This window comes from Martes martes (genome assembly GCF_963455335.1).
Source record: "Martes martes genome assembly, chromosome: 3".
NCBI lineage: Eukaryota > Metazoa > Chordata > Mammalia > Carnivora > Mustelidae > Martes > Martes martes.
The window spans coordinates 15,281,567-15,297,150 of NC_137890.1; the positions used below are offsets into that span (position 1 = coordinate 15,281,567).

Genomic DNA, 15,584 nt, shown 5'->3' on the forward strand with positions numbered 1-15,584 from the left:
GAGCAGGGAGCCCAACGCGGGACTCAGATCCCAGAACCCTGGGATTATGACCTGACCCAAGGGCAAATGCTAAACCTACTGAGCCACCCAGGCGCCTGGCATGTGGACTTTGAGATCACTGGTTCTGCACATTAGATTCAACTTGGAGCTTTGACAAACCACAGTTGCCTGGCTTTCACTCCAAAACCAAATCTATCTGAGTCTCAGAGGGTGGACATTTGTCTAGTTTTTAAAGCTCTCCAGATGCAGAGTGATGGGCTGAGGGCCACTGATTTAGACTTTAATGTAGAATTAATCATATGTCATGGCAATGTAGGATTAATCATATTTTAAGGGTTTTAGGCACCTTAACCGAGAAAATGATGTGATGCCTAGGAATTAAGCCAGCCACCTAACAACTATGAAGACTTTTGAGTATGGCTGGTACTTGTTCATAATCAATTCCCACAGATGAGCCTTGCACAGAATCATGCTTAATGAACATACGTACTGTAGTGAGGTTTTGCCCCTCATTGAAATAGTATTGATGACATGACCAATGTAAATTTCTCCATTCTAGTATAAAACAGATTTTAGGGCACCTGGGTGACTCATTTGCTTAAGCGACTGCCTTTGGCTCAGGTCATGATCCTGGAATCCCAGGATCGAGTCCCGCTCAGGCTCCAGTCCCACATCAGGCTCCCAGCTCCACAGGGAGTCTGCTTCTCCCTCTAACCTTCTCCCCTCTCATGCTCTCTCTCTCTCTCAAATAAATAAATAAAATCCTTAAAAAAAAAAAAAAGACAGATTTTAAACATAAACATAAGCATCAAATCAAAATCAGTCTTGGAGAAGGAAGGTCAAAAAGAGTCTGGACTAAGAGCTGAATTAGAATGGATCACATGAACCCTAAACAAAAAGCTAGCCATAATTCAGGATGCTGGAAAAACACTGGAAGATGTGGGCAAGGTTCAGGGTGAGCCTGGGCAAGTATGGCTGACATTCAGTGGCCCAGGGGTGGCACAGGCCACAAATGTGATCACTCTATGGCCTACAGTCAATGTTCAGATGTCTAATTGGGAATGAGGAAAGAGACCAAAAATGGGGGCCTGGATAAGGAAGCAAAAAGAAGTATTTCAGGATCTAGTAGAGTCTTGTGGATCCACACAATAAACAGAACAACCTCTTGAGCTCTACACAAATTGCCAGGATGGCAAGAGGGGAAAGGGCTTTTGGACTGACTACACTACAGGCTGTAGTGTTTACACACACAGTGAATGCAGCAGGGTAGTAATTTCTGCTGAGCCTTTACCAGTCCTAAAAATAACTGTCACATGAAATAATAGAGTTAGGGTTAAAAGGGACCTTATAAGCAATTTAGTTCACCTGTCATCCAATGCTGTCAGTAGATGTGAGTTTCAGTGATGCCTTTCTAAACTACAGAAAATAAATGTCAACATCTTTTATAAAGATTAAAAAAAATGGGGCCCCTCGGTGGCTCAGCTCGTTAAGCATCTGACTCTTGATTTAGGTCAGGTCATGATCTCAGGGTCATGAGATCAAGCCCTGAGTTGGGCTCTGTGCTGGTGGCTTGGAGCCTGCTTGGGATTCTCCCTCTGCCTCTTTCTCCCCCTCTCCCCACTCTAAAATAATAATAATAATGATGATGATAAAAGAAATGGTAGGACTGAATTGACATCCAATAATGAATCATACTGATCCAAAATACTATTAAGTAAAATTCAACCTTTTTTTTTTTTTTTTAAGATTTTATTTGTTTAATTTGACAGAGATCACAAGTAGGCAGAGAGGCAGGTAGAGGGTGGGGGGGGGAAGCAGGCTCCCTGCTGAGCAGAGAGCTGGATGGGGGGCTCGATCCCAGGACCCTGAGATCATGCCCTGAGCCGAAGGCAGAGGCTTAACCCACTGAGCCACCCATGTGCCCCCTAAAATTTAACCCTTAAGTTTGTTTGCATTCAAAAATAATTTGAGTAGCTTACCCTTCTGTCATTTCTTTCACAGAAAGAACTTTTAAACTTAACTATTTGAAAATGGCGGTCTCTCCAGTCTGTCACTATGTAAATGTTTTTTCAGACTATAAGACATAAAAAAAAATTTATCTCTTCATACGTTAAATTACTGGTGACCTACTGTCCGTAAGACATGTTCCTTGAGTTACATTTCTAGCTGTGGCAATTTACACTTTGAACTAAACAATCGGTTTCATCTAATATAGCCTCAAATTCTTCTACCTGCACCCACTCACCTTGATGGCCAATGAGATTTAATGGGATTGAATTTTTCTCTAAGCAGATTGATTCTTCCAAATGGGTAATCATTAAGAAGTAAACTCCTTATCCTTTTCTTTGATAGCTGTCCTACAATCTTAGTCTTTATTCTGACATGTAAATTTACACATCTGCTATAATACTGTATAGCATGTTTATCATTAATCACAAGAAGTCATTTATTTCTGTTCAGGCTAGGAAACTTACTTCTGTAGGGCAATACGCAGTCAACCAAAAATATGATGAAATATTTTATAGGAGTAAATCAGATTTTGGAAAACATTATAAAACTCTGATCATTCCTAAAATGGTTGCAAGCTCCCATGCAGGCAATCCCTAATCTCTTTAAACAACTTGGTGAAAGGACAGCCATACAAAATAGTGCAGTTTCCACCTCACTTAAAAATTGATTTACCAATTTAGGTTGCTCAATTTATTGGCATTTTTCTGTTTTATGATAACTAGGTTATCATAAAAATAACAAAAAGGTTCAGAATGCATGGGGGAAAAAAACTAAAAATCTATAATTCTACTACCCAAAATACAGAAACAATCTATTAGGATTTTTGCACTTCTTTCTCAATTCTCTGCATTTTTTAACATACTTGAAATCATAAAATATAATACTTAGTGTTCTGCTTTTCTAACTTAATAGTACGGCTATTAAAATGCTATAAGAGGGGATGCCTGGTTGGCTCAGTGGGTTAAGCCTCTGCCTTCGGCTCAGGTCATGATCTCAGGGTCCTGGGATTGAGCCCCACATTGGGCTTTCTGCTCAGCAGGGACCCTGCTTCCCCCTCTCTCTCTCTGCCTGCCTCTCTGCCTACTTGTGATCTCTGTCTGCCAAATAAATAAATAGAATTTAAAAAATAAATAAATAAAATAAAATGCTATAAGAGGATTCACTTACCATCTGCCTACTGTTGGACACTTAAGTTGTTTTTAATTCTTAATATTAAAAAAATATAACATGGAGATATTTGTGCACAGGTTTTTTTCTATATTTAGGATATACACTTAAGTACGTATTCTTACCAGATTCTCCAGCACTAAAATGATCAAATGGATTCCCTTCGGCATCCGGGTTTAGTAACATCATTTCAAATGGGATATCTTCCGCCTGAGAATTCTCAATGTCATCTTTGCACGTATACTTGTCTGCATAAAACACGTGCCATGTTTGTGGATATGGAATCTGGGACACGGTCAGATTATGTTCAGTCTGATTCATGGTCACTTTAAAAAGAAAGAAAATAGCACTTTGAAAGCAAAATTCTCAAACGTACTCATTGTTTTAGTCACAAAATCAACTCAGAGTTAGAATTCTTTTGTTTTGTTCCTACTACCTTGAAAACCGAAGCCCCGGTGTAGTACTGGAATAAGGCCTGTAAATCATAAGGCAGGTAAGAATAATGTATCTTAACCAAAGGGATCACTACAGAAGTACTGTGAAACACCACAAATGAGCAGAATGGTTTCAATGAAATTTTGAATCTGAATTTTAAATATTTTAAAGTTTTCAAATGGATTAGTAACATTAAGAATTTTTTATTGTGAGGAAATATACATAAACACAAAAGTTACCATTTTAACCATTTTGAAGTGTACAGTTCTGAGGCATTAAGTACCTTCATAATGCTGTGTAACAACTGCAGTGACATTTTTGAAAATTGTATTTGAGTTAAAATTAAAATGGAACATTCAATTCAGGGAATCATTAGATCTAAAAACAATGACCCACAAATACCTTTAAAAGATTTTCCAAAATCTTTTTCTCATTGATTATTCTTTAAAAAGGTATTGAAAGGAGAAGAGTAGAAATGACCAGAATATCAGAGTTGTTCTACTGGGTCAGGTCTATACAGTGGGGGGAGGGGGATGCTCATGAATGTTGGCATCACAAAGATCTGTGTTTGAATTCTGGCTCTAATATTTACCTTTGGTGTAAACTTAAGTTATATGTTATGATACTTTTTCATCTGTAAAATGAATACTTAGAGCAAAGAGCTGATGGAAGGACTAAGTTATATGAGTCACTTACCATGATACCTGTCCTACAGTAATTGCTGAATAAAGATTGATTCTCCTTTTTCTTTCTTTAACACAAGGTAGTTACACTAATAAATGGCTCTTAAACCAGGGTAATCCTGCGGCCCTCCAGTATATTTGAAAATGTACAGGGACAGTTCTGTAGTCAAAATAGTTGAGAAGGTCCTTGAGGGAGGCTGCGCTAAGCCTCATGCAATCCACGGTAAAGCTTCATACAATAAAAACTTGTTCTGCCCCAAATGCCGGGAGTACCCCCTTTGAGAAACACTTAATGATGTCTAAGATGCCTTCCAAATCTGAAAGTATGATTCTGATTTAAGAGGCACTCACGAACACTACCATGATGTTGTAGGACAGTAGTGTCTCAAGCGCTATGTGTAATAAAAAGAATAGAAGAGTTAGAAGTCTTGGTGATATTACTTAATAACCTTGCGACTCAGCAAAGAAATTGCTTACCCTCTCGAGATGTGTTTCTTCAGCAGTAAAATTCAGATACCTGACCTAACTCAGAGTTCTTGTGAGGAGCAAATGAGACAGTATATGAAAATCCTATATAAAGAGCCTGATTCTCTACAAAGTATTCTTTTTTTTTCCCCCGAAGTAGAGTATTCTTAAAATATAAGATTATGATGGACCCAATTCCCAACTCTAGATTGCCCCCACAGCATGTCAGCTAGTCTTGATCTTTTTCTCAATTGAAGAAAAAAATGCTTTTTAATAAACAAAAGACACTTCCTGAGATAAACATGGGGATTTGCATGGGGGCATTATGAACTTACTCACTTTCTTAGGTGTCATGATGGTTATTGTTGTTATAAAGAAGTGCTCATGACACCCACAGCTTATTTTACTATGCCCTGATTAAAAACAAAAATCACACACATACAAATATAAAGCAAATGTAACAAAATATTAACAATTACTGAACCTAAGCAAAGGATACACTCATGTTAGTTGTACTACATTTTCAACTCATCTGTATGATTGGAGACTTTGCGAATAAAATTTTTAAAAATGCTATTTGTAAGTTATCTTTATAAATGAGATACACATTTATCTAGTCAGGATTCAAATTTTGAGGACTTAGACTTTACAACTGGGAATTTCATTAACAGTAGTTAAAGCGGATAAGATGATTTTTATTAACAATGTCTCAGCATTGTTTTTTGGGCTATATTAATTTAGCTGACATTTATACTTTTGTTTTTGGTTTATTTATTTATTGTATAGCTTCTTGAAAAATGTAGCAAAGACTCTAGTTCCTGTTAAATATTTGAAGACCTTTAATAAGAATTCAATATATGACCAATAATGGCTCAGAAATTAGGCTTTTGAAATGTGCAGCTCCCAATTACATAATCTGGACCTTATAACATAAAGGTTCTGATACATTCCATTTTATCATTATCACTTGCACTTTTTTCTTATATAAAACAACATAAAAATTAACCACTGTATTTTTCACCAATATACTTTTGAATGTCTCATTTTCAATTATGCAGATTTATATAAAATAAAAACAGAAGTGTGCTTCAAAAAATGATATTGGCCTTCGGTTTTTTGCCTTGTGGCCTTTTTTAGCAAGCCTGGGAAACAAGCATCTTGTATGTTCATTGTTTTTGAGACAAAAGATTACCACACACCATGTGTATTCCATGCTGATGTAATTAGTATCTCACATATTAACAAAACTTGAATTACAAAGAATGGTGTCACATGGCTAGCTACCCAATCATGTTATAAAAGAAAATACACAGAATAATAAAATGCTAACACCTTTAAATGATTTATAAAATACACTTAATGTACAAAAGGAATTATTGTGCATATGATATATAAAGACAATACTAAAAATGTTTTATAAGCAAAATATTTAGCTTTTGTAACCTGAATCTCCTTGTTAAATTTTTTATATAAAGTCATAATTTTCAGTGTTTTTAACTGTCTCATTTGCTTGCTTTAAAAACCTATAAAACAGTTATCGTTTTTAAAAAATCTGGTGTAGTATTATGACTTTACTAAAAGAGGAAAAGGAAGACTGAAAAATAATTTCTTAGACATTAATTTGAGAGACTGTATATTCAGAAGCAACATTTGACACTACAGAATTTTTCAAATCTGCTAGTCTTTTCATAGTTTCATTGCAGCAGTAAGGTTTTACATAGGAATTTTACATAGGAATTTGGCATAATTAATAAACTCATTACCAAGTAGGTGAAAGGCTCTTAATTCTGAAAAGTTACATTAATGGCCAGGAAATGAGAATTATTTCTATAAGAAATTATTTAAAACTATATGGTACTACTGCACTGTCATGAATTTAGGGATCTGCTTTTTGTTTCAATGCACCAAAGCTCCTGACTAATAACATACTATAAATACGACAACTAATATGTAAAAGTTGGAGGATATTTCTTAAGACTTGGCTTCTATTGCTGGGAAAAGAGTTGATGACATTTGCAGAAAGCAATATATATATCACCGGTACTTAATTTATTTCAGGTCCCCAAATTTAACAAAACAACCTTCATTCTGCACAAATGCCTATTTCCTGAGATCTTCCATTCCAATAATTCCAAAGAATACCCTTGCACTCAACAGAAGAAGAATAGAGAAGAGGGAAAAATAGTTTAATAAACAACTGCAAGAAGTTTTGGAAGTTGTAGCTTTATAAATATGCAACATCCTAAAAAGTTGTAATTAGAATCGCAGCAGTTTATGACTTTCAGGAACCTTAATGAAAACTTATCCAACTTTCTCGCTATATGAATAGGTAAAGTGAGGCTCGAAGAAAACAAGCAGTGATTCTCAGTTTAGCCATCTTTCCACTGCACCGTGCTCTCCCCGTACACCTAAAGTCTGTGACTGAAGGTATATGACTGATACAAAAATTACGTTTTTGCAAGTGTATAGTGTACGGTGTAACATTAACCAGGTAACAAAAAAACTAAATCAATTCCTACAGCTCAAAGCTTTAAATTGCCTGCTAAGTTTTTACTGGAAGAAAAAGACCAAATACAAAGCAATCAACCTAGCAACCAAAAAAACCCCCTCAATCTCTTCCATGAACGGTGTTAGGAAAACTGGACAGCTACATCCAAAAAAATGAAACTGGACCACTCTCTTATACCATACACACACACACACACACACACACACACCTCAAAATGGATTAAAGACCTAAATGTGAGACCTGAAACCATAAAAATCCTTGAAGAGAGCACAGGCAGTAATTTTTCTGACCTCAGCTGAACACAACATTTTTCTAGATATGTCTCCTGAGGCAAGGAAAATAAAAGCGAAAATAGATTATTGGGACCACATCAAAATACAATGCTTCTGCACAGTGAAGGAAACAATCAATAAAACAAAAAGATAACAGGGGAGTAGTTGCAAATGACATATCTGATAAAAGGTCAATATCCAAAACATATAAAGAACTTATACAACTCAACACCAAAAAAACCACAAATAATACATTAAAAAACGGGTAGAAGACATTAACTGACATTTCTCCAAAGAAGACATACAGATGGCCAACAGACACATCAAAAGATGTTTAACATCACTCATCATCAGGGAAATGCAAATCAAAACCACACTGAGATATCACCTCACATCTGTCAGAATGGTTAAAATAAAAAACACAAGAAGTAACAACTGTTGGTGAGGATGTGGAGAGAAAGGAGCCCTCAGTGCAGTTGCTGGGAATGCACACTGGTCCAGCCACTGTGGAAAACAATATGGAGTTTGCTCAAAAAATTAAAAATAGAAATACCATATGATCCAGTGATTTCACTACTGTGTATTTACCCAAAGAATACAAAAACATTAATCTGAAAAGATATACGCACCCCTATGTTTACTGCAGCGTTATTTACAATAGCCAAAAGATGGAAGTGGCCCAAGTGTGCGTTGACAGATGAGTGGATAAAGAAGAGGTGATACATATGAAATCTGCCATTTCCAAAAACATGGATGGATCTAGGGATTATACTAAGTGAAAAAAGTCAGTCAGGGAAAGACAAACACGATACTTTTAACTAGAGAGAACAAACTGATGGTTACCAGAGGGTAGATGGATGGAGGGATGGGTGAAAAAGCTGAAGGGTATTAAGAGAACATTTATCATGATGAGCACTGAGCAATGTACAGAGTTGTTTAATAACTATACTATACACCTGAAACTAATATAACACCATATTAACGATACTGGAATTAAAATAAAACAAAAACAAACAAAAACAACAACAACAACAACCAAAAAAAACCAACCAACAAACAAACAAAAAAAACAAAAACCAAAAAACCCTTCAAGCCCTAAGCTCTATGACAATTCATCCTACAAACATTTAGTAAAAGCTTAACTAAGCACTAGGGTATTGTAAATTTTCATTCTCATACTACCATGTAACTAACATGCATAGTACTTAATCACAATTGCAATTTCGCATTTATTCACATCGATCAGATTCATTTCTGTCACCCCCACTAACCTTAAGGGCCAAAAGAGTGTATTTTGGTCCCTGATTCATCACAAGGGCCTTGTCTAGTACATGAAGCAATGGAAGTGAATGAGTAGACCGAAAGAGCCCTGCTGCTCTGGCTGATTTTATAACAAATACATAAGATATAAAGTGGTAACTATAATATGTGCTATGGAAGAAAACTAGCTATAAAAACTCAAGTGTCAACTTAGTGTAGGGAGGGCCCAAAGAGGGAAGGAAGAACAAACAGAGGAAAAGTCTGTGCAAAGGCCCTGGATAGCACTGAAATAAAACAAGCCTACAAGTAAAATGAGGCAGGAGGGGGACACTGCTGTGGGATGGAACTGGGGGGGGTAAATAATGGGTACACCATGACAGCTTTGCTGATCAGGTCAAGGAGACCTGTCTTTGTTCTAAGTGCAAAAGAAAATGACTGGAGTATTTCTGGGTGTGGTGAAGAAGTGAATGTGACATGATCAAACCTGCTGTTCAGAAAGATTGTTCTGGTTAGGGGGGCAACGGCATGGCAGCTGTGGCCAGGAAAGAGACTACTGCAACAGGCCAAAGATTATGACAGCCTGGAATAACACAGTAGGGGCAGAGACACAGAAAAATAGATGAATTCCAGAGATATTCAGAGGCCACTTACTGACAGATTGGAAGGGGATGGAGAAGTCAAAGAGGGAGTGTTGGAAGACTCCCTGGGTTCTAGCTTGTTTACCGGACAGATGGTGGTGCCATCTTGAAACAGGGAACGCCAGAAGAGGAAGACGGCCAGGTTTGGAAGGGCAAGATGATGAATTGGTTTTGGACATTACAAGTGGAAATGGAAGGTCATAACTTTTTATCCATATGTGGAACATTTAGATGACCGAATTGGTATAGAAAGGAAAAGACAACTGATAATGAGCATTTGACAAACTTCCCAGGTGAGTTCTGAAAATCAGGGGAGGGAAAATAAGTTTATGGAACCATCTTCTTGATACCCAAATCTAGTCATTCAAGACTTCTTCAGCATCCTGTCAATGTCATCTCATTAATCTAGATAAGAGATCCCCACAAGAGGTGGCAGGGATTGCAGGGCTTCTACCCTTTTTTTTAAAAAAAGATTTATTTACTTGAGAGAGAGAGTGTATACATGAGGTGGGGGAAGTAGGGAGAGGGAGAGAGAAAATCTCAAGCAGACTCCATGCTGAGCACAGAGCCCAGTGTGGGGCTCGCTCTTGCAACTCTGAAATCATGACCTGAGCCAAAAACAAGAGTCAGATGTTCAACCAACTGAACACCCAGGCACCCCGGGGGCTTCTCCTCATATCCCTATTCCTGCTAGCTGCCTTATGAGGGACCCAGAGAGCTGCTGAGACTAGGAAGACTGAATGTTCAGAAAATGGCAATGTTTTACTTGACTAGATTAAAAGAAGATTCAGACTCACGGATATGCAGAACATGGTGGGGGAAATAAAAGGGGAGAAAGAGAGGAGAAGAAGAATTCCTAATCTTTTTCATGGGTGCTTCACATTCCTACAACCAATTACCTTCCAAGGGGTAAAATGGGTAGCAGGGTATATGCCCTTCATTTCTATAGAAATTAAAAAGAGTTTCACTAATTCTGGATAATGCATGCTAATACTTGGGATAGTGTTGATGAGAATGGAGGGGTTCAAAGATATAGGCAACGAGGATAATAAAAGAGCTTTTCCAGAGGCAAATCTAAAAGTTTACAAATGATGCGGTGCTGGTACCTCCTAAAATGACACACTGTGTCACCCTATGGCTAGATCCCACATTCCAATAACATGTTGCAAAACAGCGTAACTGGAGCATGCCTGGGTGGCTCAGTTGGTTAAGCATTTGCTGTTGGCTCAGGTCATGATCCTGGAGTCCTGGGATCAAGTCCTGCATCGGGCTCCCTGCTCAGTTGGGGGTGGGGGGAGTCTGCTTCTCCCTCTGACCTCTCCTCTCTCATGCTCTCTCTCTCTCTAATAAATAAATTAAAATCTTAGAAAAAAACAAAAACAAAACCCAAACAGCATCACTTAGGCTAAATCATACAATTAACTGAGATAATACATATTTAGTGCTTAGCTCAGTGGAGCAGATAATAAGCATTCAACAAATGCTATTATTCATTCTATGCTGCCCCTGGGCCAAAATATATTTGCCATATTGGTATGAACTATGTGACTTACTTGTAAGAAGTCCGAACGAAGGAGAGTATGCCTTTTACATTATCTGGACATTTTTCAAAAAATTTTAATAAGGGGAGGGGAAAGTCATTCTATCCTTTGATCAAGGAAAACTTCAGCTTAAAATGTTCTAGACAAAATGTCATCACACTGTGATGTGTCATGAAACATGCTGGTATGAAAGCAAAGATTTTAACATTCAAGAGGGGAAAAAAAGCCCTATCTAATGATCAAAGAAAAGAGGATATACTCACTTGTCAACTGAGCTTTGGATAATTTTTCACCACAACTATAACCATGACTGCTCTCCTGTAGCTTTAGCCATTCCTGGGCTTGGAACAGGTAGAGTTTAGCTTCTTTTCCAACAGCTACTGCTATGTTGTTGATTCTGACACACAGAAGAGCATGGTCACCTTGACATTAAGACAAAAATTATTAAATTGTTTGGTCTTATATGGAACTCACATAATAAGGCAATTCAACACGTTTATTAATCAAAATAGGAATTTAAAGAGTGCAATATTTCCTTTTGCTTTTAAAAATTTTTTAAATTGAAATTCAATTAATTAACATATAGTATATTATTAGTTTCAGAGGAAGAGTTCAGCGATTCATCAGTCTTATAGAATACCCAAGAACAGTTTTTCTTAAATCTCACTTAACTAGGTAGATCACATTGGAATGAGCATCCCATTCAGGTGCAAATCAAGACTATTCGTATTAATTATCCAAATTAATGTGGAGTATCTCCTTTCACTTCCAATGAAAAGTGATGCCATTTCACTGAATAAATAGCAACATCCGCTGTATTTGGACATTCACCATAAGAGAATTTTTGTCTCATTTTACAACCATTCCACGTCTTTACTATTTGTTCATAAACTATCTACAGAAATTCCCATCAAAGTTCCTCTTGTTTTCTAACATAACATGTGTGTTAATATACTTTTAATGTGAAAAACAGGCATAGCTAATAGCAAGAAAGTTTAAACAAATGAGTTTGGGGGTAGACATTTTACACCTGATAAAAGATTCAACATCTTTGGGGCGCCTGGGTGGCTCAGTGGGTTAAAGCCGCTGCCTTCGGCTCAGGTCATGATCTCGGGGTCCTGGGATCGAGCCCCGCATCGGGCTGTCTGCTCAGCAGGGAACCTGCTTCCTCCTCTCTCTCTCTGCCTGCCTCTCTGCCTACTTGTGATCTGTCTGTCAAATAAATAAATAAAATCTTTAAAAAAAAAAAAAAAGATTCAACATCTTTGACTTTTACAAAGGAACTTGAATAGATGTTGTGAGACATTATAGAATAAGCCTGGTTGTACACACTGAGTACACTGAAGGCCCTGAACACAAATGGCAAAAAGTAGTTGCCTCTAGGGAAAGGGACTCTGGGTGAGAAGTAAAGCAGGAGATGGTTTTCAGTTTTCATCTTAAGATCTCTTCTCCTGTGCTGCTGTCATGTTTGTTATTATAATTATCACTTTGACTAAACATTTTAATAAATTTATGTTAGTAGGTATCAAGGAATGTCCAGGTCTCCTACATAAGTTGATTATATTATAAACGATCCAAAACTTTAGAAATGACTAGAAGGCTTAACATCTTTTTTTTTTAAAGGTTTTTTTTTTTTAAAGATTTTATTTGTTTATTTGACAGACAAAGATCACAAGTAGGCAGAGAGGCAGGGAGAGAGAGAGAGAGAGAGAGAGAGAGGAGGAAGCAGGCTCCCCGCTGAGCAGAGAGCCAGACATGGGGCTCATCCCAAGACTCCGGGATCATGACCGGAGCCAAAGGCAGAGGCTTTAACCCACTGAGCCACCCAGGTGCCCCTAGAAGGCTTAACATCTTAAATCACATTCTGAGTGAGTTAATTATTTCAGCATAACTTAGTATTATTATTTACTGAATTCAAATTCACTGAAGACTGGAAATAATAAAAACATTTATATACACACACACACAGAGCATGTATGTGTGTTAACGTACTTGGAACACTCAGGTCCTCAATCTTCCTTGAGATATCTGGATTATCTACCTAAGCTTCCCCTCCATGTTTACCAAGTAATCATGAAATATCCGGGTTTTCTAAGTCCCTCTGCTACTGATAACCCACATCATAGCTTCCATATATCCCAGATTTTCTAGTACTGTCCAGGTTGTGTTATTTATTGTAGTGTCTTTGCTATCACTGTCAATATTCAAAGTACAGTTACAGCCAACTGATTAAAAAAAACAACAAACGAAAAATGTGACCTAAAAATAATAACAAAATGTTTCTAGAGTTTCTTCTTCATCCAACATCTGTGCCACATTGGATTTTGGAAAACTGACCTGCGTTCATTTTCTCAGCTACTTTAAACACTGATTTAAAAAAAATTTTTTTTCAGGTTCCCCTCCATTTACACCAATTCTGTAATTTTGCAATACTTTAAATTCCTTTCCTACACCAAAAGAGCTTCTTGTCTCTATTACCTTCTCTGGGACAAGTCTGACATTGCATCTTTTAATGCGAAAAACTGTATTAATCAAGGATACCATCCTCATCAGGGCAAATAATTATTTGGAATACAATACCAGTCAAATAGAGTACCAAAAGTACGAACCAAGAAAATCACTTAAATTTCAGAGTGCAAGTAAAGCAAAAATTAGAATGAATTGCAAATTCATTCATTTAAGACATTGATTTTTGAGGGAGACCAGAAGTCAGAATCAAATGCAGTTCTCGTCTCAGAAAGGCCAGAAAGGATACATGATGATGAAGCTTCCAGAACACACTTACATGCATTTCTGTCAAGTGAATTCTAGGTCTCCTGGTCCATGGTAAATCTACTCCTTTAGTAGTGGGGTAACCAAACTGTCCCCTCTTGGGACCACTAGATTAGCAAGTATTTTATTTGGTTTCCAAGACCTCTCTGCTTCGAGTAGGTTTTAGCAAATTATCTTAAAAACAAAAACTAAACCCAGTAAATCTAAGTTCTGGAGCTTAAAGGCACCCTTAAGTACAGTGTCTTAGTGTATTTAACCAGGCTGAGAAGGGACTGAGCAAAGGATGCTTCCTTGAGGGAAGGATCTCGAAAGATGCAGCAGAGGAAGTCCTCGGTACTTTCGTTCGTGTGGGGAGCGAGGGGGAAACGGTGTTTCAAGTGCAGACCACAGTCACTAGTCGGGGGAGGGTGCTGACCAGGGAGTGGGGAGCAGGGACCGCACGGCGGGCGTTAACGCATCCCCGGATCCCGGCAGCGGCGGTCGGGGGCGGGCTGCCGGCGATGCGGGAAGTCCAGGTGGAGCTGGGGCAGTCCCCCGCGTCGCGGCCACCGGCTCCAGGCCTCCCCCAGCGAGGCGGGGAGGCGCTGCCCGAGGGATGGGCCCACGCGCCTGCATCCCGCTCCCCGCCCCCGCACCTACCGTGGAACTCGAAGTGGCCGATGCTCTGGCCCTGAGCGTCTCGGGCCGCGGCGCTGCTGAAGCTGCCCCGCAGTGTCTTACCCTGGCTGCCCGGCGGCCACCAGCAGCAGGCGAGAGACACCGCCAGCAGCCGCAGGGCTCCCATCCCCCCCTCTCCCTCACGGTACCTACACCTTGGCCCCAACCGCCTGCGGCCGCCTTCCCCACGTCGGCAGCCGGGGCCGAGGGAGGAGGGAGTAGGACCGGCGTCCCAGACCCGCCCCCGGGAGACTGACAACCTATGTGGCAGGCCCCTCCGCCACGAGCCAAGTACACCCACCAATCAGAGGCCGAAATGGGCGGGACGTGTGGAGGCGCGCGTCCCATCACTCCCCAGCCTGCCGGCTAGTTCCCGCCTTTTTTATGGAGACTCGGAAGGATGTTGCCGCCGGTTACGGAAAAAGCCTAGCCCTCCGCCGTCTCCGCGCGCGGTACTACTGCGCATGTGCCAGGCCTCCGAGGGCTTTCCAGGGAGTTTGTAGGGTTCTGGAAGAACTGAGAAGTAGCACACGATGGCTCCGGTTCTGGTGAGGAAAAGAAAGCTCCCGCAGAGGCCGAGGTGCCTATGCAAACTATTGGACCTTTCCGTTTTACTGTCTGAAAGACACGTAGCTGTAACTGTACATGTCCAAGTTTAATGGAAGAATTCTCTTGGCACGATTTTAACTTCTTTGGTTACCTGTCTTCTTGAATTATATCGTCAGACAGCTGCGAAGTACAGCGTACACCCGTACATCCAGTTATCGCAATGAAACATGTCTTAGCCCCTCTTCTGAGAGGCGATGGTAGGAAGCAGCTGCCACTCTTGATATCCAGGCCATCCTGGTCTCATCTTACTTGGCCTGTGGCACAGTCTTAATTTTCTCCAGTTGGCCACACACAGCCCATCTCTACCCTAGAGCCGCAGGAAACTTTGGGAAACAAAATATGACTGCATCACTTCCTTCGAAGGTTTTTGATCACCTGTAGTACACAAGCCAGACTCTAGACTATAGCTTTCGAGTCTCTCCAATTTCCAACTCGACTTTTTGTCTCCATCCCTACCGAGCCACTGTCAGTTCGCTTAGCACCCCAAGTTCTCCTCTCTGAGCCTGTAGCACTGGAGATCCATTGTATTTAAGAAGTGAGACAATATTATTAGATTGTGTGCACGT

At 39.4% G+C, this 15,584-nt stretch overlaps 1 protein-coding gene across 2 annotated transcripts in view; it reads right to left on the bottom strand.

Annotated features, from left to right (window-relative positions):
- GPR180 (G protein-coupled receptor 180) overlaps nucleotides 1-14,602 on the bottom strand; it is a 28,476-nt gene extending 13,874 nt beyond the window's left edge. The window contains exons 1-3 of one of the 2 annotated variants that reach the window (XM_080799470.1): nucleotides 14,392-14,602; nucleotides 11,244-11,402; nucleotides 3,303-3,503 (exon numbers count right to left, since the gene is read on the bottom strand). In XM_080799470.1, coding sequence (XP_080655596.1) covers nucleotides 3,303-3,503; nucleotides 11,244-11,402; nucleotides 14,392-14,536 — 505 coding nt within the window. In that variant the 5' untranslated portion in view covers nucleotides 14,537-14,602. The remainder of the gene's footprint in view (nucleotides 1-3,302; nucleotides 3,504-11,243; nucleotides 11,403-14,391) is intronic. The other variant, XM_080799471.1, reaches the window with a different exon arrangement.
- Nucleotides 14,603-15,584: the final 982 nt, after the last annotated feature.